General features: G+C 37.1%; 1 protein-coding gene across 1 annotated transcript in view; it reads left to right on the top strand.

Moving 5' to 3' along the window:
• AMPH (amphiphysin) overlaps nucleotides 1-24794 on the top strand; it is a gene marked incomplete at its 5' end in the record, with an annotated part of 112510 nt that overhangs the window by 17038 nt on the left and 70678 nt on the right. Inside the window, one exon of the mRNA XM_081346222.1 lies at nucleotides 18004-18084. Coding sequence (XP_081202348.1) covers nucleotides 18004-18084 — 81 coding nt within the window. The remainder of the gene's footprint in view (nucleotides 1-18003; nucleotides 18085-24794) is intronic.

The raw sequence follows: 24794 nt of genomic DNA on the forward strand, positions 1-24794 counted from the left end.
TCCTCCTATATTCCCCACAACAACAACCCTGACAGGTGGGTTGGACTGAAAGGGAGCTACTGGCCCAAAGTCACTCAGCCAGCTTTATGCATAAGGTAAAACTAGAAGTCACAGACTCCTAGCTTTTAGGCCAGCACCTTAACTTCTACACCAAACCAGCTATCTTTCTTGTATTCAGCCTGAAAAGGTGACATTTAATATAAAATGTTACGGGGATTTCCCCCCCCCCCTATTTTCCCTTGTTGAGTTTGACACATTTGTTAGTTTCTGTTCATCGGAGGTTATTTCCAAAGTTTCTGACAGAAGTACATTTAATTTATATATTTATTCTGCTATCACTTAATTGTCCTTCCTTTCTGTGCTGCATGTTTCTCTTTGATATTTTAAAAAGCTGTGAGGTGAAGTAGGTAGATGATGTTTTATTGCTTAAATTGAACACATACTTGTAAAAATACAAATATTCATTTGCTAAAATGAATGGATTCATTGCAGCCATTGGGGGTGGAGGGAGTGTCATAAAATGGTTATGTTTGTGGAAGTGTTACATGCATTAATTTAATAATTTAATAATTTTAGACATTCATAGTCTTTGAAACAATACATACACTACATAGCAGTTGACAACTAAGAGTTAAAGTGAATTTTCTCTCCTCTTTTTACCCTTATGAGAGTAGTCCTTAATGTTGAAAATTTTTCTGACTCAAATTATCCTGTGAATTAAAGCCTAGATCAGGGGTGTCAAACTCAATTTCATTGAGGGCCACATCAGCATTGTGGTTGCCCTCAGGGGGCCAGGTGGGTATGGTCTGGGTGGGCATGGTCTACTGGGTGGGCATGGCTAGAATGTGTATGGCCTACTTGGTGGGCATGGTCAGCTCTACATCGTTCACATCAAGGGTGCCTATGGGGGCCTGGGCAGGAGTTGGACAGATATGAGGGTCTCTGGCAGAAGGAGGGTCTCTGGGCCAGGGCCAAGGCAGTGGGGGCCGTTCCCTCACTGTTTCCAGGATAGCTTCGTGGGCCGTATGAAATCACTTTGAGGGCCAGATCTGGCCCCTGGGCCTTGTGTTTGACATGTCTGGCCTAGATACTTGCAACTTATAAATGAGTTGCTTGCACTCAGACTATATGTGGACTTTCAAAATTAAATATGGCCATCCTTTACTGAAAGTGCTGCATAAAACTTTAAATGTATACATGTGGCCTCTCCTTTGATTTCCTTTGTTATCTTGATATCACTGAAGCTAGAAGGTTATTAAGGAAGGGCTTTAAATATTGAAGCCTAGAACAAAAGACGACTCATCCCAAATTCTGCTGAAATTTAGTTTAGTTGAACCTACCCAAATTATCCTTAATTTCATGTGATTAATACCTTATCAGAGAAGAAAAGTATTCTGACCTTTAATATAGCAAACATCTGTTTAGCTTTTGTGAATGTGTGCAGACAACTATCACCCATGACAGACATCCTCATATCTGATTCACTTATCTTCTATTATGTAGGACTGAAATACCATGCATACTTTAAAAGCAATTGGATTTTTAGTAAAGTTATTGTGTATATACTCTTAAGACTTCACATTACTTTCAAAATTTATCAGTTTGATTTTTCAGTATGGAAAAATCTTGAAAATTATTATTACATTTTACCTATTATATATTCTTGATATCCTTTCTCTTTAATCAGGAAAACTAGGTCATTGTACAACATGTTGTATAACAAAAGTATAGAGAGAAAAAGAGAGAGAGAGACTTAAATTTGTATTTATATACATAGATCCAGCTAGGCAGTTCAGTAAGCAGTTGGGTCTTTCTACTAATCCACCAGATTGTATCTGAGTAGTAACACATCCACATAAAAAACCCCTATAAATTAGTTAAAGCTAAATGCAAAATGTTTACTTGCATGAAACCAGTCTTATATGTGGGACTTCTGTAATCTAGTGGCTTCAGTCATGGCAATCTAGATGTCATTATGTTGAACATTTGGAGAGCAAAGTTGGACAAGGATAGTATGCCTTATATAAATTAATATGAAGCGTCATAAATGAATTGTTTTGGAATTGTAGAGAAAGGAAATTAATCTTAAGTATAACTAGTCATTTGGAGAATAACATGGCAAACTACTCCAGTGTTCTTCCAAGAAAACGAAATGGATATTCATAACCAGGATAAGGTCAACATACCACTGGAGAATGGACAGTTTATAATGGAAACTACCCTCGAAGCTAATAAGAAAGGGTTTAAGGCAAGTATTATAAGTTCAGTGTTTGATATGTGATTGAAAGAAAGTTGAAAGGATATGCAGATTTGATATGGCCAGAGAAAGAAGGAATATACCATTGGTATGTGGAATACGGGAATCATACAAAACCTGATTAGTGTTTTCAGAGCAGAAATATTAAGATTAAATATTGATACTCAGGAAATCCGCAATCTGAAATGGACTGGTATGGGTTACTTCACATTAGAGAAGCACCAGATATTCTGCCAAGGACAAAAAACAAAACAAAAACAAAAACATACAAGAAATGGAATAGCCATTATTGTTTTAAAAAGGGAGTCAGTGGGTGCTTTCTACAATGTAGAAAGTGACAAAGATTACAATTCAGTTTCATGACAAGCCAAACAATATTATAGTGATCCAGGTCCAACTGCAGATAGAAAGAAAGTAGAACAGTTCTAAGGCAACTTGCAATATGTTGTCAAAACACATTTAACAAACAGTCATAGTAATTAAAGAAATACTATGATAAAAGTTGAAGATGAATAGAATAGAGCTGGAAGGGACCTTGGAGGTTTTCTAGTCCAGCCCTCTGCTCAAGCAGGAGAACCTGTACCATCTCAGACAATGATTGTCTAGCCTCTTCTTAAAAATCTCCAGTGGGGGAGCACCCATGATTTTTGGAGGCAGGTTGTTCCACTGGTTAATTGTCCTCACTATCAGGAAGTTTCTCCTTAATTCTAGGTTGCTTTTCTCCTTGATCAATTTCCAACCATTGTTTCTTGTCCTGCCCTTTGGTGCTTTGGAGAATAACATGACCCCCTCTTCTTTGTGGCAGCCCCTCAATCACAGTGTCTGGAATAATGCCAAAATTTAACATAAAAAGGGTATAGAAGAACTATACAAAATGACACCATAATGGATTATATATAGTTTTATCTTTAAATTAGAGGTAGATATTTTAAAAAAAATCAAATTAAATGAACAAGAAAAAATATATTACTAGAAACCAGACTTCCAGTTTGCCACCACAGCAACCACGACCATTAGAAGGTGAGCTCCATCTTCCATGTCCGATTTCAGACTGCTGGGGGACCCTGGAAAGGGTCAAAAGTTGCCCTGTAGGGATGACAAGCAAGGAGAGGATCCCAGCTTGATCATGGGAGAGCAGTAGCCTTTCCGCTCAATCTGGGGCAGCCCTCCAAACCGGCGGATGAAAGACTGGCCATAGAAATATGGCCCATCACTAGGCTGCAGACAGCCGAAGTCAAACTTACCACCAGACACCTGTAAAGCAGCGCAGATGAGACTGGCTGAGATCTGAACCTCTCTTCAATCCTAACTATTTTTTCTACTTGTCTAAGCTGTCCAAAGTATTTTCCCCTCTGTGGAGAGAGAGAAGGGAAATTCTATCCCAGTAATTAAGATATATATAAGCTAAAAAACTATTGATAACTGTAATAAACATGTTTTTACTTAGCTGATATAATAAGAACTGTACTAGCTTAACAATGAGATAGTAGACATTAAGAGAAAAAGGGGAAATTTTTGATGCTGAAACAAGAGGAACTTTGGTTACTAAATTTAAGACATTTGAAAATTAATAGAAATAAGAAATAGAAATAGAAATAAGAATGTTATACTGTATTATTAAATAGATGAAGCAAGATGGTGAGAAATAGAATATATTCAAATAGATAAGATATGTATCATAAATATTAGATTTTGGGATGAATTGTGATAAAGAGAACTTTGGTTACTTAAAACTTGGAAATTATAAATATTAAATGTTAAATTTAAATATTAATGGGAAGATAAAAATTGGGAAAAACTAATTAGGACATTGATTTGTCTATAAAGACTGAATGTTAAAATAATCAGCATATGTATAAGCTAAAAATTATTTATAAATGTAAGAATGTTATTTTTATTTAATTGATATAATAAGAATCATATTAGTTTAAACATGAGACAGTAAATACTAAGGGGAAAAGAGAGGAAAATGTAATGTGGTAGTTTGAGACTTGTACTAAAGATACTTGTATGTCATTGCATTATCGATTAACTCAGCCGCCATATTTTAAATACTTAAATATTTAAATACTTAAATATAAAATTAGAAAATTAATAAAATATTAAAAAAATGTTACTAGAAACCAAGCTTCAGTAGCTACTGAAATGATGATAGAATTGTTTTGAAAATATTACAAAATAATGCAGTTAAAGAGGCATTTTATAAATAAGTACAATGGCCGAATGAACCAGAAAATACCAAATTATATTCCTGTGTCAAAAAATGCAAGACCAAGTGATAGCATTAAGTGCTTAAGTGCTAGTAAGACACTGTTGTATTTGAATTTTAACAGTATATAGAATAATAACTTGCTAGATATGCTAGCTAGAATCTGGAGAAAAACAGGCATTCAGGATCACACTGCTGATGTCTGATGAATAATAGAAAAGGCAGGTGAATTCCAAAAATATCTGTTTTTGTTCCATTGACCACACTAAAACTTTCAATTTTGTAGACCACACAACTAGTCTAATCTTTAAGAACAATCTGAGGTACAAGGCTGCCTCATCTTCCTACTGAAGAATTTGCATGATGGCCATGAGTCAATAATTAGAATCATATATGTACAGAATAACTAAATTGTTCTGAATTGCAGAAAAGAATGTGCCAGGGTTGTACACAATTTTGTTGTTTATTTAATTTGTATGAATATTTCAGAGAACTACTAGACTAGAAAAAACAAATAGTGGAATTAAACCTGGTGGGACTTATGATATAACTAATGGCCGGAAGTGAAAAAGAAGAAATCTCTTAATCAAAGAAGAAGAAATTGCAGTAGCTCAACCCAATGCAAATAGATAGTGCAGTAATTCTCAGCCTTGGCAATTTTAAGACATGTGGACCTCAGTGCTGAGATTTCCAACCAGCATGAAGTCCATGCATCCTAATGTTGCTACGGTTGAGAAACATTGAGATAAAAGAAACAGAGGAAGTATGAACATACTTTATATTTCTAGGAACACAAATAACATATCTAGACAAAACATTAGAATTCCTCTGAACTGCAGTGCTAGAGACAATAATTGAGAATATCTTGGATTTCAAGAAAAAGACAAAGTAATAAGGCAAATTAAAAGTAAAATCAAACTGCATACTGGAAGTATTATTAATGAAATTCAGGCTTAAATATTTTAGAGTATAGTGAAGACAAAACTTGATACTAGGAAAAATGGAAGGCAAAAAAGACTGGCAGAAGATAAAGGTAATATCATGACACAAAAATGAGTTTATAAAAATACAAAGCAGCAGATTGACAAACAGATGTGGTGAAATGGTGCCCATTAAGTCATGTTCAACAGATAATTGAATAAGTAACAACCACAACAGCTAGACTTAAAGTAGCACTTTTTTCTGCTTTTGGAATAAAGCCATAATCTGAATTACACAAGTGTTAAAAAACTTGTTACTTGGATTAACTGTAGTGAGTAGTATTAAATCAAGGCTAATGCTAATATTAGTTGCGTTGAAATTTAATTTTGGCATTATCCACTCTCAAGTGCTATAGGTGAGGTAGAGTAGAAAATTTGAAATTTCACTATACCAGGAAAGAAGATTGGAGAAGGTTGGCATTATGCTGAGTTTTCTTTTCTTAACAGACCTGGGGGGAAAAACAGCACTGAATTTGCAGTTCAGTAAATTGGTATTTAGACATTGTCCAATGGAGTGAGAACTTGAACAGGAGTTGCAAATTGTTAACCTGTGAAGTTACTATAAAATCAAATATATAAATATTATGGTTCGTTGCATAGTCAGCCAGATATTCACTGGATTTAGCATTTTTATTCACCTAACAAGTCCTTTCCAAGGATCTCTGATAGGCAGGTGCAGATATTTAATGGTGTTAAAGGTACTGCTGTAGAATGTAAGCTGTTCCGAATAAAGCTGCCTTTTGCAATTGACGGATAGTGAATTTGTCAATGGCAATGGTGTTCAAGTGGTGCATCAGTTGTTTTGCAATTGCACCAAAGGTCCCAATCACTAGTGGTACTGCCTTTGCTTTCTTTTGCCACAGTAGTTCTATTTCTATTTCCAGATCTTTGTATTTTGTTATCTTCTCCAGTTTTCTCTTCTATTCTGTTGTCTTCAAGTACTGCCACATCCATTATGCAGACTTTTTTGTTCTTCTTATCAACATATTCTTAGTAAATCTTGTGTGCTATCTGGCAAGTCCCTATCTGTTTGAATTCTAAAGTTCCAGAGCAATTTAGTTTATTTTTCATTACTTTCTCTATTTTATAGTCCCACCAGTTTTTGCTTGCAGACAAATAGTATTTCTTCCAAATCTTCTAATGCGCCACTGTTTCTACTTTGCTGTGTGTAATCAGTCTCTGTGATCTTCTTATAACCAGGTGGTCCACCATTTCTTTAGCTTCTTTGCAGAGGTGGCACTTTCTATCTGTTGCTATCTTCTTTATTCTTGCTTTGTGTGCATTTGTTCTTAAGGCTTGATCTTGTGGAGCCAGAATTAGCCCCTCTGTTTTCTTAAATTTTCATCTTCTTAGCCATTGAGAACTAGAAATTTAAAACTGAGTTATTTTCTCAGACTGGGATTTCTAGTTACAAATTTAAGAAAAATTAATTTGGTAGAAGGATCCTTAGGCCCCAGACTGTAACTGCTCTGCATGAGTAGCCCTTCATAAAATATTTATTTGTGACCTTTGATTTGCAAAATGACAGTGAGTCACACTGCACTTTTTGCCTATTAGTGTTTTTGCTGATTCCACAAGATGCTCAACAGATGATATCTCTGCCAATAAAGCAATGACAGCCTATTCTCCTCCTCTGTGCAGTGCAGCAAAACTTCCAAGCCATCTTTATTTTTAATATTTGGAAGGGCAGTATGGACATTTACTTCCCTCAGACCTGCTTCCTGTTCCATAAACAGACACCCACACATATATCCAGAAGGCTTAATACATCTGCTCCAAGCTGTTTGCTATAGCTGCTACATTTAATCTTGCTAATTTTCCTTCTCCTTTTCTACACAGTACATGACATGTATTGTCCTTATAGTTTTAAGAAATGAACAGCATTTAGTATCATTATATTGTGATTTATTGTTACCAGCAATCAATGTACAGATGGATTAACATTTTAAATGACATTTGTATATTTTTCCATATCAAGTCCAAGTTTGAACAATTAATAAAGAATAAATGCTTATTAGGGCAGAGTCATTCATTTCATGCAGAAGCCTCAAGGTTGAACAACACGTTTTATTTGGTAGAACACAAGAAGTCTTTCGGGGCTTGATAATATAAGCCAATCAGAGCAGACAGGGCTAATCCAGATAGACAAATAAGGTGAGGTATTGTAGGTTCTGTGTGCTGCCACCACGTGGTTGTTTGGGGAAATTATAATATGCTATCTTGACCTGGTCAGCCAACTCCTCCTTCCCTATGACATATTTCCTCCTTCTCCTGATCATGTGCCTTACACCCCTCCCATTTATGGGATGGACTTCCTCCTTCTTCTCCCTGGGGACTCTCCTCCTCCATAACCGGCAGATACACATGCTCCTCCATAACCAGCAGACACATGTGCAGACACTGTGAGTCGATACTGTCTTTTGACCTTGGAAATATCGTGCATTATTATCTAATTCACCTCAGCTGCTGTAATCTACTCTGCATGCAAATAAAGGTATTTCTGGATGATAAAAGATATTTTCATGAGTTCTGCTATCTGGCAAGAGCTGTTATCAGTGATAATATCTGCCTATACAGACCAGCACAGGGATCTTAGCAAGGGGAAAAATCATTATATGACAGCTTGATCCAGAATATTCTGTGTTTCTCATAGAAAACTTTACCATACTCCTGAAAATTAGGCTGTTAAATAAATTATCATGATGAAAAGATGGAAGAAAGTAGAAGCATGTTTCTGTGATGGAATGTGCACCTGATGAAGGAGGAGGGTGAAATTTTGGCAAAACACCACAGTTTCCCAGGAAAAAGGCAATACATTCCCAAGAAAAGCCCAAATTAATAGACTGTGCAGTTCCAAGCTAGATGGGAGAGGAAGGAAGATCTAACTTGTTGGTCACTGGGACCAAAGATTTATTCTTTCAGGCTTTTGGGTTCATCCTGGAGGGAACTTCTGTCCCTCCAGAATGTGTACACTGTGCTATATTTGTATGGTGTCTGGTTCTGTGTGACTTTTAGTGGTTAATTAGGCTATCGGTGGTTGGCCATTAAGTCATTAGTTGTTGTTTCCTTGTGCTGCTGTGTCCTTGGCTCCTAAGTACCTGGTAAGCTGGTGGTCAATCAACACTTCTGTTGACTGATAAGAAGGGTAGCCATGTCTCTCAGGGTATAGCTATTAGATTCAAAGGTTATATCTTTAGTCTGGCAATATTCTGTACATTAGGTGTAAACAAATAAAGAACTGGACTTGACTGGATGTTATTGTATTGTCTGACAATTCCTGCTCCCACTGTCTGTCAAGGAGTTTGCCTCTCATTTACCTTTGCAGACACATCATCTCTTCTCCTACAGAATTTTAAGAGCACCATTTCCTTCTACTGCTACAGCAGCAGGCCTGACCTCATCGTTTGCCAGAGGACTTCATCCAAGCAAAATCTCAGCAGGCTATCAAAGATGCAGTAGTTCTCATAGGGCATTCCATAGTCAAACTTATGGATCATATCAAGGTCTATTTCATCTGCCACACACAATCCTTTTTTTTAAACAGAAAATATATCTTGGGTATTGGTAAACAGAAAGAGTGAGAGAGAACCTCAAACTAGCTCTATCTATGTTAGGTATCAGTTGAGGAAAGAGAGATTTTGACAGATATCCAAGCTTCTGTTATAATATCTTAGCTGTAATAAAGTAAATTGAAAGATTATTTTCCTAAGCTTGACTACTTCAGACAGTTTGCATCTCTCTGTGTTTATGCAAAATATTTAACCTGTTTATTAAATTAACTGTTTATTTTTTAAAAAATAACATCAAACAACAACTAAACAAATAGGACGGATTTGTACAAATACTAAACCACCAAAATTCAAAGTTAAAACTAACTAGGCTTACTTAATTTTCAGTTGGCTGCATCGATCATACTGTGCAATCTGAATCATAGGAAGGTCATCTTAAAATTGAGGTATAATGTAAATTAGTAGGTCCAAATAATGTTCTTGGCATATGATTATGTCTATTTATCCTTTTTTTATAGACATAGTTATAATAATCAGCTGAACTGTTACCAAGCTTGTGGATTTTATCAACAGAAATGAAAAGTGGTCTGTTCTGCATCTTTTTTTCAGTTTAATTATAAACTTAACTTTCCGCATAAGGTCCCAAAGCAGTATACAATCCATGGAAAAGCTAGAGAACTGGAATGTACAAGAATAAGACAATATCTAAGAGAATAATAAAAACAAACAAAAAGACACATTTCAAATATCTATACAGTTTTTCTGATAAGCAATTTATGAAATTTAATATAGAAAAGAAACTACTTTGTTTCTTTTTTGTATCTGTTTGAAACCAGCAGCAGAAGGCCATTAGTTCTTCTCTAAGGAAAAAGAAATTGCTGAATGCCATAAAAACTAATGTTGTTGCCCTGGAAAGCCTGGGGGAAATTATCTGGAATTCTGTTTCAGTAAGCTCATTATGTTTAAAAATGTAGCCAAACTCTCAGATTGTACTCCTCAGTTTTAAGGCACTGGGGACTGAGAGTTTATCAAAATTTTGTACATTTTGTAGATAGTTTCCATGGACTTCTTGTGCCATATATATAGTGGAAATATGGCTTTTGGTATTTTGTATTTTGCAGGAAATTAGGCATTAGGAATGGGCTAGAAATAATACATTTTACACTATCAGTCAGTCATACAGAATACAAGTATTATGCAAAAAAGATTGGCTGATAGAGAGCTTGAGTTTACCTCCAAAAGAGATGGGCAAGAATTAGAATTTTAAGAATGGGTGTCCAAAGATAAAGTGTCCTACAAAAGATACTGAAGGAGTTTTGAACAATATGAGAGGCAAATTTGGAAAATGCTGTGTTAGGGATTTCTTTAATTTATCCTGAAAAGACTGCAAAGCTGGAGGATCTGAGGTTGATCAGATGTTGATGGGATGCATCATGTCTGGCATTTAAACTTGAAACCTTTTTAACTTGACATTTAATTGGTCATCATGCTTGGTCAATTTAAAGTTTCCTGAACTTGTTTGGATAATAAAGAAGCTCATTGGTCATTTTTTTACCTTACTCTCACTGAGAATTAATATAATGAAAAATGTCCCTTATTGGTTGGACAATGATAGGATGAATTAGTATGATTCTTTGTATATTTGTTCAAAAATACACCCCACTGGGTTCTGTATTACTAGACAGGGCCACTGCTGAGCTGTAAGATGCCTTTGTACAAAACGTGTTTTTCCACCCCAAAAAAGAATGCTTAGGGTGGACTTCCAGGAACTGCAACATTATGTGCACCACAAAATGTTAGCTACACTAATAGCATCAGATTGTGCAATATATATGGCTTCTCTAAACTGATAAACAACATTTATTTTGGAAAAAACCTGATGTAAGCAAGTGGACATGGTTTGTATTCAAAATATTTTTAAATTTTAATTTGGTGGTCCATGTCATAACATGTTTGTGATGGGTACCACTTGCAAACCTGCTTGAGGCAGTCCTGCTCCTAAATAAATGAATGTAGATTTATAATCTGAGGTTTTCAGTGGTTCAGTATGGAAACTTTAAAATGAATAGGAATCCATGTGTGTTACCTGTGGTCTTTGATAAACCATCTGGCATATTTGTAGGGTAAGGAGGCATCCAAATCCCTCTAACTGTCATATTTCCCATATTTTCTTTATTATTTATTATTTGTAAAGTAAACTTTACAACTTTTTGATTCTGTTCCATGCCAACCTGAACAGAAGTCTTTGCCTTCAGTTAAAGGTCTCTTTATTCCTTACTTACAAAGGTTATGAAATTATAAGAAACTGCATTTTTTTTATGTCTTGACAAACTATTTCAATTTATTTGCAGCATGTCTTTCAGTAATGGATCTGACCAATACGACGTTATGTATAAATTATATCCCCTTTCTTTCAAAGAATTTGAAATCCAGGGCATGCTTATATTTTCTGGTATTGGACATGCACTGGGTAGCTGAACCAAAAATATGTATCAAGTAAGAAGCATAAAGAGCTAATTTCAAACAGCAGATGGCAGCAGTGACTGGAATTTTGCAATTTTGGTTAGTATTTGGATAACATTTAGATTATTCTTGAAATCAAAATACAACATCTGAGACAAATGCCAGCTCTGCATAGAGGTAGAAGAAACTGTGGGCAAACTATTTAACTGCTGCAAAAAGATCATATGGACTGATTACAACCAAAGGCAAAGTAGCAATAATAGTGTTAAAGAAATATCACTTGCCTGCAATCAAAAACTGGTGGGGCCACAAAATAGACAAATAGTGGATATTGCAATACCTGGAGACAGCAGAAGAGAACAGAAAGAACCAAAGAAAACCACAAAATACAAAAATCCACAAATGGAAGTAAAATTACTGTGGCAAAAGAAAGCAAAGATAGTTTCAATAGTAGTGGGTGCCTTGGGTACAATCCCAAAACATCTGGAGCACCACTTAAATTTCCATCAGTACTGACAAAATCACCACCAGTCAATTGCAAAAGGCAGCTTTATCTATAATAGCTTACATCCTGCAATGATATCATTAACACCATCAAACAACATCTATCTATCTCAGGTCATAGGGAAGGACTTGACAGGTGGACAAAAATGCCAAATCTAAACATATAATTTATTGTCCAATCAACCATAATAATAATAATATATTAAATTTATATGCCACCTGACTCTTAATGCCACTTTAGGAACACTGCCCATGTGAACTAGTGATTTAAATATTGGATTAAAGAAGAGGAGAATCAAATTCAACTCCATCCCAAGCATAGATGTTTTGATGAAATCATGTCTGAGCCTAGCTTACTTCACAGAAATATTATTGTGGGGAAACATTGGAAGAGAGGTTCTCTAAAGGATGCTTTATACTTCTGGAAGAGAAGTATAAAGTCTATAAATCCATTCAATAAATTAATTATTCTTATATATGTTTGTTCTAAAGGACCTTACGGATTTCCATTGAAATTGCAGTAATATAACCCCAAAATGCAAGCTTATATATTTTCCCAGATATTAGCATCTGGCAAGGAGCAGCACCTAGCAAACCTTGGCAGGTCTCAAAAAAAAACTGAATAGGTGGATCTGTTAAGCATATGGAAAGGAGATAACCAAGAAATCCAAGGGCTGCAGAATGAAGAAGTTGAAAAATTGACAGAGTAAAACAATGGCTAAGCTCACTTCTACCCACACTGACTTTTATTTGTTGTTTTTGACGTAAAAGGTGGGGAAACTTTTGAAAAACTTCTCAATTTGGGTTGTAGTTATTTCTTGCAAATGCCAAGGGATTGGTTCCTTACAATTCTAATGGCTTTTTTATTGTTCCATGGTCTTTATTTTTTAACAATATTTTAAGCAATAAATAAACAAAAATGCCTTATTTTTTAGCGTTAGATAGCCCCTTCCCCTTCCCCTCCCCATTCCAAATTGCAACGAGCAGCCATCTCCTATGAAAACTGCAGCCTAACTATAAACCAAAAATATTGGGGGAAAAAGATAGGTAGGAATTTCTGTTCCAAAAAAAATGGCATATCAGAATATATAGCATTAATAGTGTATAATTATTCTTTTATACAATGAACACCTATTGTTATTGTTGTTTTTGAAGATTTCAGCAATTTTGAACCCTTTGGTTGTGACCTATGCCATAGTACCTTGTTGAGTTTATATAGCTGATACCAGATTATGTGATAGGCCTCTAACTTTTTGTTGATGATGAAACAGTCTGAAGAAAGTTGAGAACACCAAATATAGGTCCTATCTGTCTTTATTAATTTTCCAAAGCAATTGCATAGTATGACTAAAAGGTAAAGGTAAAGGTTCCCCTGCACATGCGTGCTAGTTGTTTCCAACTTTAGGGGCCGGTGCTCATCTCTGTTTCAAAGTCGAAGAGCCAGTGCTTGTCCGAGGACATCTCCATGGTCATGTGGCCGGCATGATTATTTGATGATAACTTTGTTCCAGAAATAAATGTGACAACTCCTTCACAGGTGAGTCAAGATTGAATGATATCAGTCTTCTCCAGCATCATGTATTCAACTTGTACAACTTGTTCATCCCAAACAAAAGGCATTGGCAATGTTGACTGGGAACCCTGGAAACATTTTTTGAATGGAGATGATAAGAATAGTGTCAACCTCCAGCTTGAATATCCAAATAAAAGTCCATGATTACTTTCATTTGATGATGATGATGATGATAATAATAACAACAACAACACCATCTGTTCATCCATCTCAGCCTTGATTTATAAAAAATAGACAAACATTTCAATGTTGCATTTGAGACCCGACAGAAGTACTGTTTTTATGTCCACATACACACATCTTCCAGAAAATACAACTTTGAAGAGGAGCCCTATGCATGCACCCCTTTTGAACGCTCTTGTTGTGATTCAGGGTCAGCCTGTGGGTTCGGCAGTTGGGTCGGATGATTCAGAGGAGGAGGAGGGGGGTGTTGGAGACCTTGCTGAGGATAGTATTGAGGCTCCGCAGAGCCCTCAGCCAGGCCCCTCCCATCTGGTCATGACGCAGACCCAGCTGTGTGAGCCTGACAGCGTGGATGAAGATGACCCACAGCTGGCCCTGTTCAAGGACCCCCGACGCAGGAGGCAGTCAATCAGGAGTAAACAGAGGAAGGCAATGGGGCACCTCGGAAGGAGGTAGAGAGAAGCCACACGCTGAACTGTTTAAAAGGGGAATGTGTGGGAGGGCTGGTTTGCTGAAGGCAACCGTTTGAATAGCTCCTGTTTCATGGTTCGTGTTTGCTCTCTTTGCTCTCTTTGCTCTGTTTTATGTTAATAAATTTGGCAGGCTTAGTTCCAGCCTCTTGCCGTTTTGTAAAAGGGGTTGTCCCTGCCTTTTCTGCAGGGCTGGTAGTAGGCTGGTACAGAACAGCTCTGTGCTTGCATTATATTTACATTGGGTCCCGAGTTCATCCTGAAATATAGGATATAAATCAAAACAAAATTATTGGTAAATTTGTCAGTTTCTTTTTTCTGTTCAAGCATGCTTCCAGTCAGTATCACAGTTTATTGAAGTAGCTCCTAGTGTAAACAACTTCGCATTTTATAAGCAACAGAATATAAACATGTTTTTAAAAACATAAAATCCAAATGTAAAGAAACAGTTTATTTTTAACCAGTGATACTGTTAAATATTTGGATCTTAAAATATATGAAGTGAGAACAAGCAATAATTCCTGAAGTCTATGATACAATCTTTTTGAAATATTACTTTTGTTGTATCATAGCCAGTTACTCAAAATGGCAACTTAAATTAACTCAGCTAGATTCAATTATTGCAGTTGTTTGATACAGATACAATTGGTGTTCATGGAATTAAACATAAAAAATGCATATATACATATTGTCAAGGATGAAACTTTGGCAGCTATGTGCCTCTGCATTTCATCTTGCCTTTAGATTAAGCAGGGGATAAATAAATTTCTGCTTTACCCTAGATAGATTAATAGAGGAAATGCATAGTTAGTTATTTACTTAGATTTGTAAGGTACTAAATTATAAGTTCTATACTTTAAGAAAGCCTATGCTTAAATTTATATATATTAAAAATAACTGCAAAATTCTGATGCATAATCAGTGATAATTTATTTTCTGTGCAGTTCAGAATTTAAACATTTAAGTTCAAATGTGAAACTTTGCTTTACAGGTAATCCTTGACTTACAACCATTCATTTAATGGCTATTTGAAGTTACAACAGCACTGAAAAAAGCGACATATGACCATTTTTCTCACAACCATTGCTGCATTCCCATGGTCACATGATCAAAATTGGGATGCTTGGAAAATTGGCTCATATTTAAGACAGCTGCAGCATCCCAGAATCACCTTTTGCAACCTTCTGACAAGTCAATGGACAAGCAGATTCACTTAATTAACTTAACAACTGCAGTGATTTACTTAATAATTGTGGGGGGGGAAGGTAATAAAAGTAAAATGGGGGCAAAACTCACTTAATAGCTGTCTCGCTTTGCAACTGAAATTTTGGGTTTAATTGTGGTCATAAGTGGAAGACTATCTGTATTATCAAGGAGCCTGTCAGTTGCATTCTTCCATGGAGATAAGAGTTGCTGTTAAAATAACTCAGTTATTCTATATTCTAACATCTGTCATTCAGCATTTAAGTCTTCCCTCATTAAAGGTACTAATTGCTATCCAACACATGATTCAGGTTCTTATATAGGATAGAGATACTGTAATATGCAGCTAATCCAGCACCCTGTAAAGTCTGCTACAGTTACAAAAAGTACTTTGAAGTCAAAATTGACAGAGCCACTTGTTCCTATGCAGTTTCAACCCTGTATCACTGCAAGATCAAATGACAGCTCAGGGATAGGCAATTGGAAGGCTGTGTGGTCACTATATGCCTGGAACAGGTCCCTTTCTGGTTTTAATTTCTTTTTCAGTCCAATGGAGTATGTGAAAAATGTTATGTAAATGACATTTTATATAACATTTAATATTATTTTACTGAACAGGATAGGGTCAAATATAATAGGGAGAAGCCAGAAATTGAGTTTTAAAGTAGCCTGGATCCAACAGGAACTGCCCTCAGAAGAAATCTAGGTTAAAAAATTTTTTGGAATGCACCCTATGCAAAAGGCTAGAAGTGTTGTTTGTTATAGTAATAGTCGAACAAGACAGCTTGTAAACTGTAAGGTTGTCCTTCATTGCAGCCAGAATTTATGTTGCTAATAAAGGGGGTCATTAATTGAGTCATGCCCAATTTTACAACCTTTTTGCCACAGTTAAGTGAACTACTGCAGTTGTTAAGTGAACAATGTGGTTATTAAGTGACTTTGCTTGATTGAAGTCAGATAGAAAGGTTGTAGATGTGATCATACAACCCCAGAATACTGCAGCTATCATAAATAAATACATGTCAGTTGCTTCTTGTTGTTAGTTGCAAAGTCGTGTCTGACCCATTATGACCCCATGGACAATGTTCCTCCAGGCCTTCCTGTCCTCTACCATCTTCTGGAGTTCATTTAGGCTCACGCCTACTGCTTCAGTGACTCCATCCAGCCACCTATTCACTGTCGTCCCCTTCTTCTATTGCCCTCAACCTTTCCCAGCATTAGGCTCTTCTCCAGTGAGTCCTTCCTTCTCATCAGGTGGCCAAAGTATTTGAGTTTCAACTTCAGGATCTGGCCTTCTAAAGAGCTTTCAGGGTTGATCTCCTCTAGGACTGACCAGTTTGATCGCTTTGCAGTCCAAGAGACTCACAGGAGTCTTCTCCAGCACCATCGTTCAAAGGCTTCAATTCTTTGGCGCTCAGCCTTTCTTATGGTCCAACTTTCACAGCCATACATTGCAACTGGGAAGACCATAGCCTTGACTCTACGCACTTTTGTTGGCAGGATAATGTCTGCTTTTTAGTGTGCTGTCTAGATTTGCCATTGCTTTCCTCTCCAGGAGCTCCTTCTTTTCTTAAAAAGGAAAACAGCCAAGAAAGAACAGAGTGAGGGTGCATTGGTTAAAATAAGAGTTTGCAGAACAAGCTTTAAATGGTCTTCTGTTTTAATGGAAGTGTGGAGTTGTTCACTGTGTGCAAAAGTGAGTTCTGCCATCTAGGAAGTTCATGCTTCAATTTTGTTTGATTCATATGCAGCTCATCTTCACTGTATTCTATGAATAGCAGAGCCAAACTCTTCAGTGCCTAAGGCCTCTGAAGTCTCTTTCTGGGAAAAGATGTATGTTCTGCTTTGTACTTATTTCAGATACTATTCCATTTCATTTCAACTTGTTCATTAATAAAATGTTTCTATTGTCACTGTGTTGTAAATTTACCCATAGATGTTATGCCTTACCTAATTGAGATCCTGCATCTTGGTCCCTTCAGCATACTTTTGAGCAATGCAAATATTCACCATAATGATTTTGTACATATTTGTATGGCATTAAATATACTTGAAACCTAATGTGGGTGATAAATCCCAAAGTACACTTGTCATGTTTAAGATTTCATACTCCATTAACTGGCAAGCCAATTTATTTCACTGATTCTCTATTGGTGTGTGTTTAAAATTAGAGACAGATTGAAGTAATGTTGATTACTGTCAGGAATAATGAACCATAACATGTAACAGAAAACTTAATAAAGTTTGTTCTTCAACATCATGGCTAGCATAGTGGTTTATTATTCTGCCAGATCTCTTCCTCTACTGTGTTGCAGTAAAGCCTTTGGGATCATTCATCAACAGAAAGATTTATTGCTTCAAAAAAATATGTCAAGGCCCTTGCTAGTTTACAAAACATTGCCAGGCTGTTGATGCAGGGAGATAAAATGGTTCTTGCTTTGAATAAACACTTTCTACTTAGAGAGTGTTTTTCAACAGTAGCATCATAGCTACTATTGCATTAGTTTTGTATTGTGTTGTAAATTGGTGAGAAAAAAAATAGTAAGATGTTACCAAAATGAGATAAAGCACAAATAACATCAAAACAATACAATCACTGCACTGATATTTGGTGAGACCTGCTCGAAGTAACAATGAGTTCTTCACTTACAGGTGCTTCAGAAACTAGGCAAAGCTGATGAAACAAAAGATGAACAGTTTGAAGAGTATGTTCAGAACTTCAAACGGCAAGAGGTAAGAAGATTTTGTTGGTTTGATTATCGTATGAAATATTACTTCACTAGATCTTAGCCCATAGATCAGACATGTCAAACTCGCGACATCATGTGATGTCACGCAACGTATCAGGACTGTTTTGCCATTGCCGGCAATAGAGTGGGTGCGGCTTCCACATGATGCATCTGGCCCGGGGGAGGGGTAATTTGACACCCCTGCCATAGACTAACAAATTCATTATTTGAGAACGTGTATTCAATTTATTCTGTGTTTAGGTACTTAATGCTTTTTCTTGATCACCTTTCAAGACTGAAACTTGTGACTATGGCTGAGAAGTGTGCACAAATAGAAAATACATTTGATTTCAAATCTGGATGAAACCCTTAAGTTTCAGAGGTTCTGCCAAACCTTTAAGTTCAATCATAGTCTAGCAGAAACAAACCCCAGATTTTACCAGCAAAGTCCTTTAGCCCAAATTATATCAAATAAATGCAGATAATCTAATGTAATCTAATGGACTAAATGCTAACCTATTCATCCTCACATGATGAGGAGCTTCAGGTTTGATGGTGTTAGAGATATTGTCACAGTATGTAAACTGTTCCGAATAAAGTTATCTTTTACAATTGACCAATTATTATGGGTCATTTGCATAGTCAGACAAATGTTCAGATTAGATTTGGCATTTTTGTCATCTCCTCCTCCTCCTCCTCCTCCTCATCATCATCATCATCATCATCATCATCATCATCATCATCATCATCAAATGTTTACATTCCTCTGGCAGTATTGGTCTTGTTCTCAATATTGGTCTAATTCAGGAGTGGGCAATTGCCCATACTTTGACCAAAAAGTCTGGGTCCCCTCACACAGTGACTGCTGCCATAATCTCAGGCTGCTCCTGGTGACAGGCAAACACTGCACAGATCCAGAAAAGCACTTTCTCTCCTCGCCCTCCTGCAGCTACCTGCCAACTGAAGGAATGCATGGTGGCTGTGCAAAGCTTGACCCAGTTCAGCTTCTTCTCCCACCACCTACAACAAACGTATTTACATTTGATTTCTAATTTCCAGTTGATCTCATGAGAACTGTACAGGGTCAGCGAAAGGGCCAGATGTGACTCAGGAGCTGTAAAATGCCCAGTTTAACTGCAGCTTCTTAATGACTTCTTGAGCTGCAATTGTGCAGTAATGATCATTATTGTTGCTACTAAAGCTTTTCCCCCTGTTTTATTATTAGCATTCTTTTTTTTAGTGAATAGTGAAACAATTCCCATGGTTCTTAAGGAAAGAATGAGATGGAGCCATAAACATTTATTTGTAAAGTTTGTGACTGGAATGTGTTACATGTTAGAATTTGGTACAAATGAAAACAGCCCCTAAATACATTAATCATACTGTCATACTTGTATTTAATCCAGCAGATGACAGAACTGCCAAATACCTTAATATAATGGCTTTCTTTTCTTGTTTAAAAAAAGGCCATGGAGCCTATCTGTGTTTCACAACCTGTACTAATTGTATTTTATTTCAATTGTTTCTCTTTAGCCAACCAAACACAATTGATTTGTGAGTGTTTGTTAAACAAATTGTTTAAGGAGGCTCTCTGATTAGGCTCTTCTGGTGTTTCCAGAATGCCTTGCATGATTAAGCCAACTAAAGCACTTCAGTGGAAATATATGCTCAAGCAATGTTTGAGAAAGATTAATTGTGGGCTTTTCTAACAGCTTCCTCTATTGTTCACCTTTCAAGGCATCAGTGTAAATATTATGTTAAGAGATGCAAACATCAGTAGTCTGAAAGCTTCACTCAAATCATACTTAAATGTAGCATTAATTATGGGGAAAATCCTTGAAATCCTGGGGAAAAGTCTTGGCTTAATATTTGTTGTGATCTAATAATAATAATAATGATAAGTCTTTATTGATTAGCCCTTGGGCCATTTCAAAGTGCAAAGCTCCAGCAACAAATTGTTACTAAAATTTGATAAAGGCAATTTAAAATGGAATTTGATAAAATGCAGTTTAAAATGGAATTAAAATAAAATACAATTTAAGATGAAATAGTAATAAAATACAATCTAAAATGAAATTGTAATAATGTACAATAATTTAAGGTATAGATAAAATATGGTAACATTATATTTCGGAGTCGCCCTTACAATCTACCCCAATCAGTCCCACATATGCAGATCTCAACCGGATCATTTTGTTTAAGTACTGTGCTACGTTAAATGTTATTTTCAAGTTCTGGCCAGACATAAGGCAAGTTATTTTGATATGGGGATCCCAATGGGTCATTCGTTTGGTATATAGACCCAGATACCTGTGTCTCACCCTCTTATACAGGCAACAGTCAAATAGGATGTGAGCCAGGTCTTCTACCTCTGCCGCTCCGCAAATGCAGAGACGCTCATTGTACGGTATAGCATGAAATCTCCCATATCTGACCACTGTATCAAGCTGTTCGAATCTCGCTCTCGTAAATATCTCCCTAAGGTGTTTTGGGAGTTTTGGGAGTTGTAACTTCAAATAACTGTCTACTTCAAAAGTATGTTTGTATTTACCCAGCCATTTCAAGTTACCCACCTTACTAAGGATAGCTATATCAATTTGTGCTTCTATATCCTTAATTCTTTGGGCAACTCTTTTTTTGGATTGTTCTCCTGTTACACAAGAAACAGGAAGGCCACAGCTTCTTACAAAATTTGTTAGTTTGGTGATCCAGGAGATTTGTGATTGTAGTTTTATTTGCTCTAGTAGACATAATTTAGGGAGTCTATCGGTCTCCATTTCATTAACTTTGCACCAGTAGTTATAAGCTCTAATTTTAGATAATACCTGAATTGTATGAATTTCCAATTCAGCTCTAACTGCTGCAGTAGATGTTCTTGGATCTACACCCAAAATACATCTCAAATGCTGGGACTGTGTTTGTTCTAGGACTGTGGTTAAGTAAAGACCCCAAATTTCTGCTCCATACAAGAGCACTGTGGTAACCCTAGCCTTATAAACCTTGATTAATGGGGCTAGGGACCCTGGGTAACTATGGTTCTTTAGTTTGAGCAATAAATTCAAACAGGCTTTTGCTCTAAATGTACTCCATTGATGATGGCAGGCCCAAGATCCAGTGTTGGAAAAAGTTACGCCCAAATATACAAAGGTGTTAACCTGTTCAATTGGTTCACCATCTAATTGCCACTTATGTCTCTGATGGTTTCTTCCAAACACCATTATTAGATTTGCTAATGATTAGGGAGTTATCCTGGCAATAAGAGCTGAATCTTCTTAATAGCCTACGTAATCCTACTTGTGAGTATGATAATAAAATCATATCATCAGCATAAAGCAAGCTGTTACAGTAAGTATTTAGGATCATCGGCATGTGTACCATGGTATCCTTCATTAACCCTGGCAAGTCATTGATGTATAAATTAAATAATAATGGGGCCAGGATACACCCTTGCCTTATCCCTTTATTTGTGTGAATCCTGTTAGTCAGGGCCCCATTAACCCCATACCACACCCTCAAACAGGTACTTGTGTAAAGGGCTTTAATCAAAGCCAGGAGTCTGGGTTCTATTTTAAGGGATGTCAGTTTACTCCATAGTACGTCTCTATTTACCATATCAAATGCTGCTGTAAGGTCTATGAAAGCAGCAAACGGGTCTCCTCTTATAGGCATATTTGGCAATTAGATGGTTCAAAACAAAGCAGTTATCAATAGTAGATCTGTTTTGTCTAAAACCTGCTTGTTCTTCTGTGAGGATGTTGTTTTCCTCTGCACAGATTTCAATTCTGTTCAAAAGGTACCTAGCATATATTTTTGCTACAATGTCAATCAGACTGATGGGCCTGTAATTACTAGGATCCTTTTTATTCCCTTTTTTATATATGGGGACAACTATTGCCATCTTCCACCCAATCTGGTATATGGCAGGTGTTATTTATGTGTGTAAAAAGACCTGCTAATACAGGGCCCCACCAGTTGGGAAATTTCTTAAATAATTCTTAAATAATTCTTAAATAATCCTCACCTGGGGCTTTATTGCTCTTTAAGCTTTAAATGATGGACTGTATCTCCTTTTCTGAGACTGGTGGCCAAGGGGGGTGGAGTTCTAGGGTTTATTAAATCACTGTTTAAAAATAATTTCTTTACCGGTTCAGTGGGGGCAAACAAGCACTGATAATAATTCTCCCAGTCCTCAGCAGAGATTGGTATGTCAAACGCAAATCTCAGTTCCTTCAGGATACCTGCTACAGAGTGCCAAAATAATACTGAGTTATGGCTTCTGGCAGCCAACTCAAGTTCTGACCAGATTGAAATGGCAAAACTTTTTTTCTTTAATGTTATAGTGTTTTTATATTCCCTTTTTGTGTGCAGCATCTTAGCTTGTATATGGGCAGTAGGATTCCTCTGGGCAAGCCTCATGGCTGCCTTCAATTTCTTTTTCAGTCGCTGGCAATCAGGATCAAACCAGCGAGGTCTACCCACTCGGGCTCTTTTTGTAGTAGGTTTAGCTGTTAGGTGTTTCTTCAGTATGTTACACAGATTGGAGAATGCATTGAAGGCTGACATCCAGTCAGTAGTAGATGACTGTATTGTTCTAGCCCACTTAGTAGCATTCTCTGTTTTAAGGCATTCTAATATTGCCTTAGTATCAACTTTGGCCCAAATTAACCTTTTATTTTGGGTCACCTCTACCTTTTTGGAGAGCCATCTGTCAGCCATGTTATATGGTCTTAAATCTGAGCGGCCTTGCAATGTCACACTTACAAGCTGATGGTCGCTATTGTCACAAAGGTGTACTGTGACCTCCGAAAAGAGGTCAGCCTTATCTCTAGACACACAAAAGAGATCCAGTACACTACTTGAATTGGTTGAGTGGTATGTGTAATTCTTGTCCTTACCTCCCAAAATTTGGAGATTACCCTTAAAAATTAAGGAGACTAGGAGCAGGCCAGCGGCATTACTTTTACAGTCTCTCGAGAGCCACTGAGGATGGTTATCAAAGAACTCCCCTGGGATTCCCTTCTTCTGGGCAAGCTCATACAGAGAGGGACCCAGTCTAGCATTCAGATCTCCTAATAAAACCACTATGGACTGAGGGTACAGTATAGATATATCTTCTAGGATAACTTCCAAGCCCATCCAATATTCAGAATTATAGTGCTGGGATGTGCTTGGAGGAATATACACATTTACCAATATTAACTCAAATTGGTCATATTCAAATTTGACAGCTAGAAAGTACGGATACTTATCTTCGTTATATAATTTCTCTCCCTGCCATTGCAACTCTTGCTTTATAAGAATGCATAGCCCACCAGAGGGTCTCCCTTTGTTCTTTGTTTTTTGGGCTGGGGAGGCCCATCCCTGAAAGTCTGGCAATTGTACTGGTTCATCCACTTCAGTTAGCCAGGTTTCTTGAAAGGCTATTACATCAAATCTAGAGAGAAAGCTCATTAGTCCACTATCAACCATCCTTTTCCAGCCAGCTATGTTCCAGGTCATCAACTGTATGGGGTTCTCAGAGGCAAGGTGGTCTGACTTGGTTGATTGGCTAGATGGTGGAAATGCCAGATGTCAACTTGACAATGGAGCCGGGTCGATATCATCTAAGCTTCCCATATAAACACAGTTGTTGTGAGGTTTGATATTTCTCGTGTTTTGCAGAATTTGTTGTTGCTCCTCTATATCTCGGTTACCAGTGTGCCTCTGCTCTTGCTCCAAGAATGATTTTTTTCCAAAGGGTAGGTACTCTGGCTTAAGTCTATAAATGTAGATTTATGTCCATTTTTGGAGGGGCATAGCTGAGGATTCATCTTGTGGAAAGATGTTGTGGGAACTTCTAAGTCAAATGAGGATGGAAGCTGGATTATATCTTTAGTGTTTGTCAGCTTAGGGAGAACTGTGTGATGAAGCCCTTTGTCTTTCAGTTGTTTTTCAGAGGCTGGGTCAGTCAGTGCAGTTACCCCACTGTCAGCCTGTGTGACAGTACCTTTTTTACTGTTGAGGTAAAGGCAGATTATTGATTAAATATATTGTCACAAGGTTGCATGGTTAGTGGAGCCAAATTAAATAGAGGCTTTGCTGTATATTGAGTTGTTGTCAGTGCCTCTTTTAGGTCATCCAATCTTTGAATGATGTTAACTTGCTCAGGTTCTGGCAATGCACTGAATAGGTCAATCAACATTTCCTCTGGCACATCCTCAGCAGTTCCTGCAGCTGTGGGTAACACAGTTCGTATATTGCTTCTTTGCTTTCTCAGGGTCAGTTCAGTTGCAGCAGCCTCAGGCTTACTAGTGTGAGGGCTGTTGCAGCCTAGATTTAAAGTGACAGTTCCCTCTTGGTGACGCTGTTTCAGGAGTGGGCACACTTTTTCTGAGCAAAAGACCCTTATTGGAAATACTGAAAAGGTGCTCAGAAAGGGCTTCATTCTGAAGAGCATGGAGGGAATTGTGGGCTGCTTAAACGATAGGAGAATTCTCATACATTGTGTTCTTGCTGGCAGCCACTCTGTATGTAGTAGATCTATCAGAGTGAATTCACAGCGGAGCAGCTGGCTCAGGGACAGCCTAATAGCTTTTCTATTATTCCAACGCCCTCTATTTACTCTCTTGTCATAAATTTGCAAAGTAACCTGGTTAGTTTGCAGACTGTAGTTATATTGGTCATCTCTTAGGCCTTTACCTGATTGAGTGTTTTCTCTGTGGGTGTTCAAATTTT

This window comes from Vipera berus (assembly GCF_964194415.1).
Source record: "Vipera berus genome assembly, chromosome: Z".
NCBI lineage: Eukaryota > Metazoa > Chordata > Lepidosauria > Squamata > Viperidae > Vipera > Vipera berus.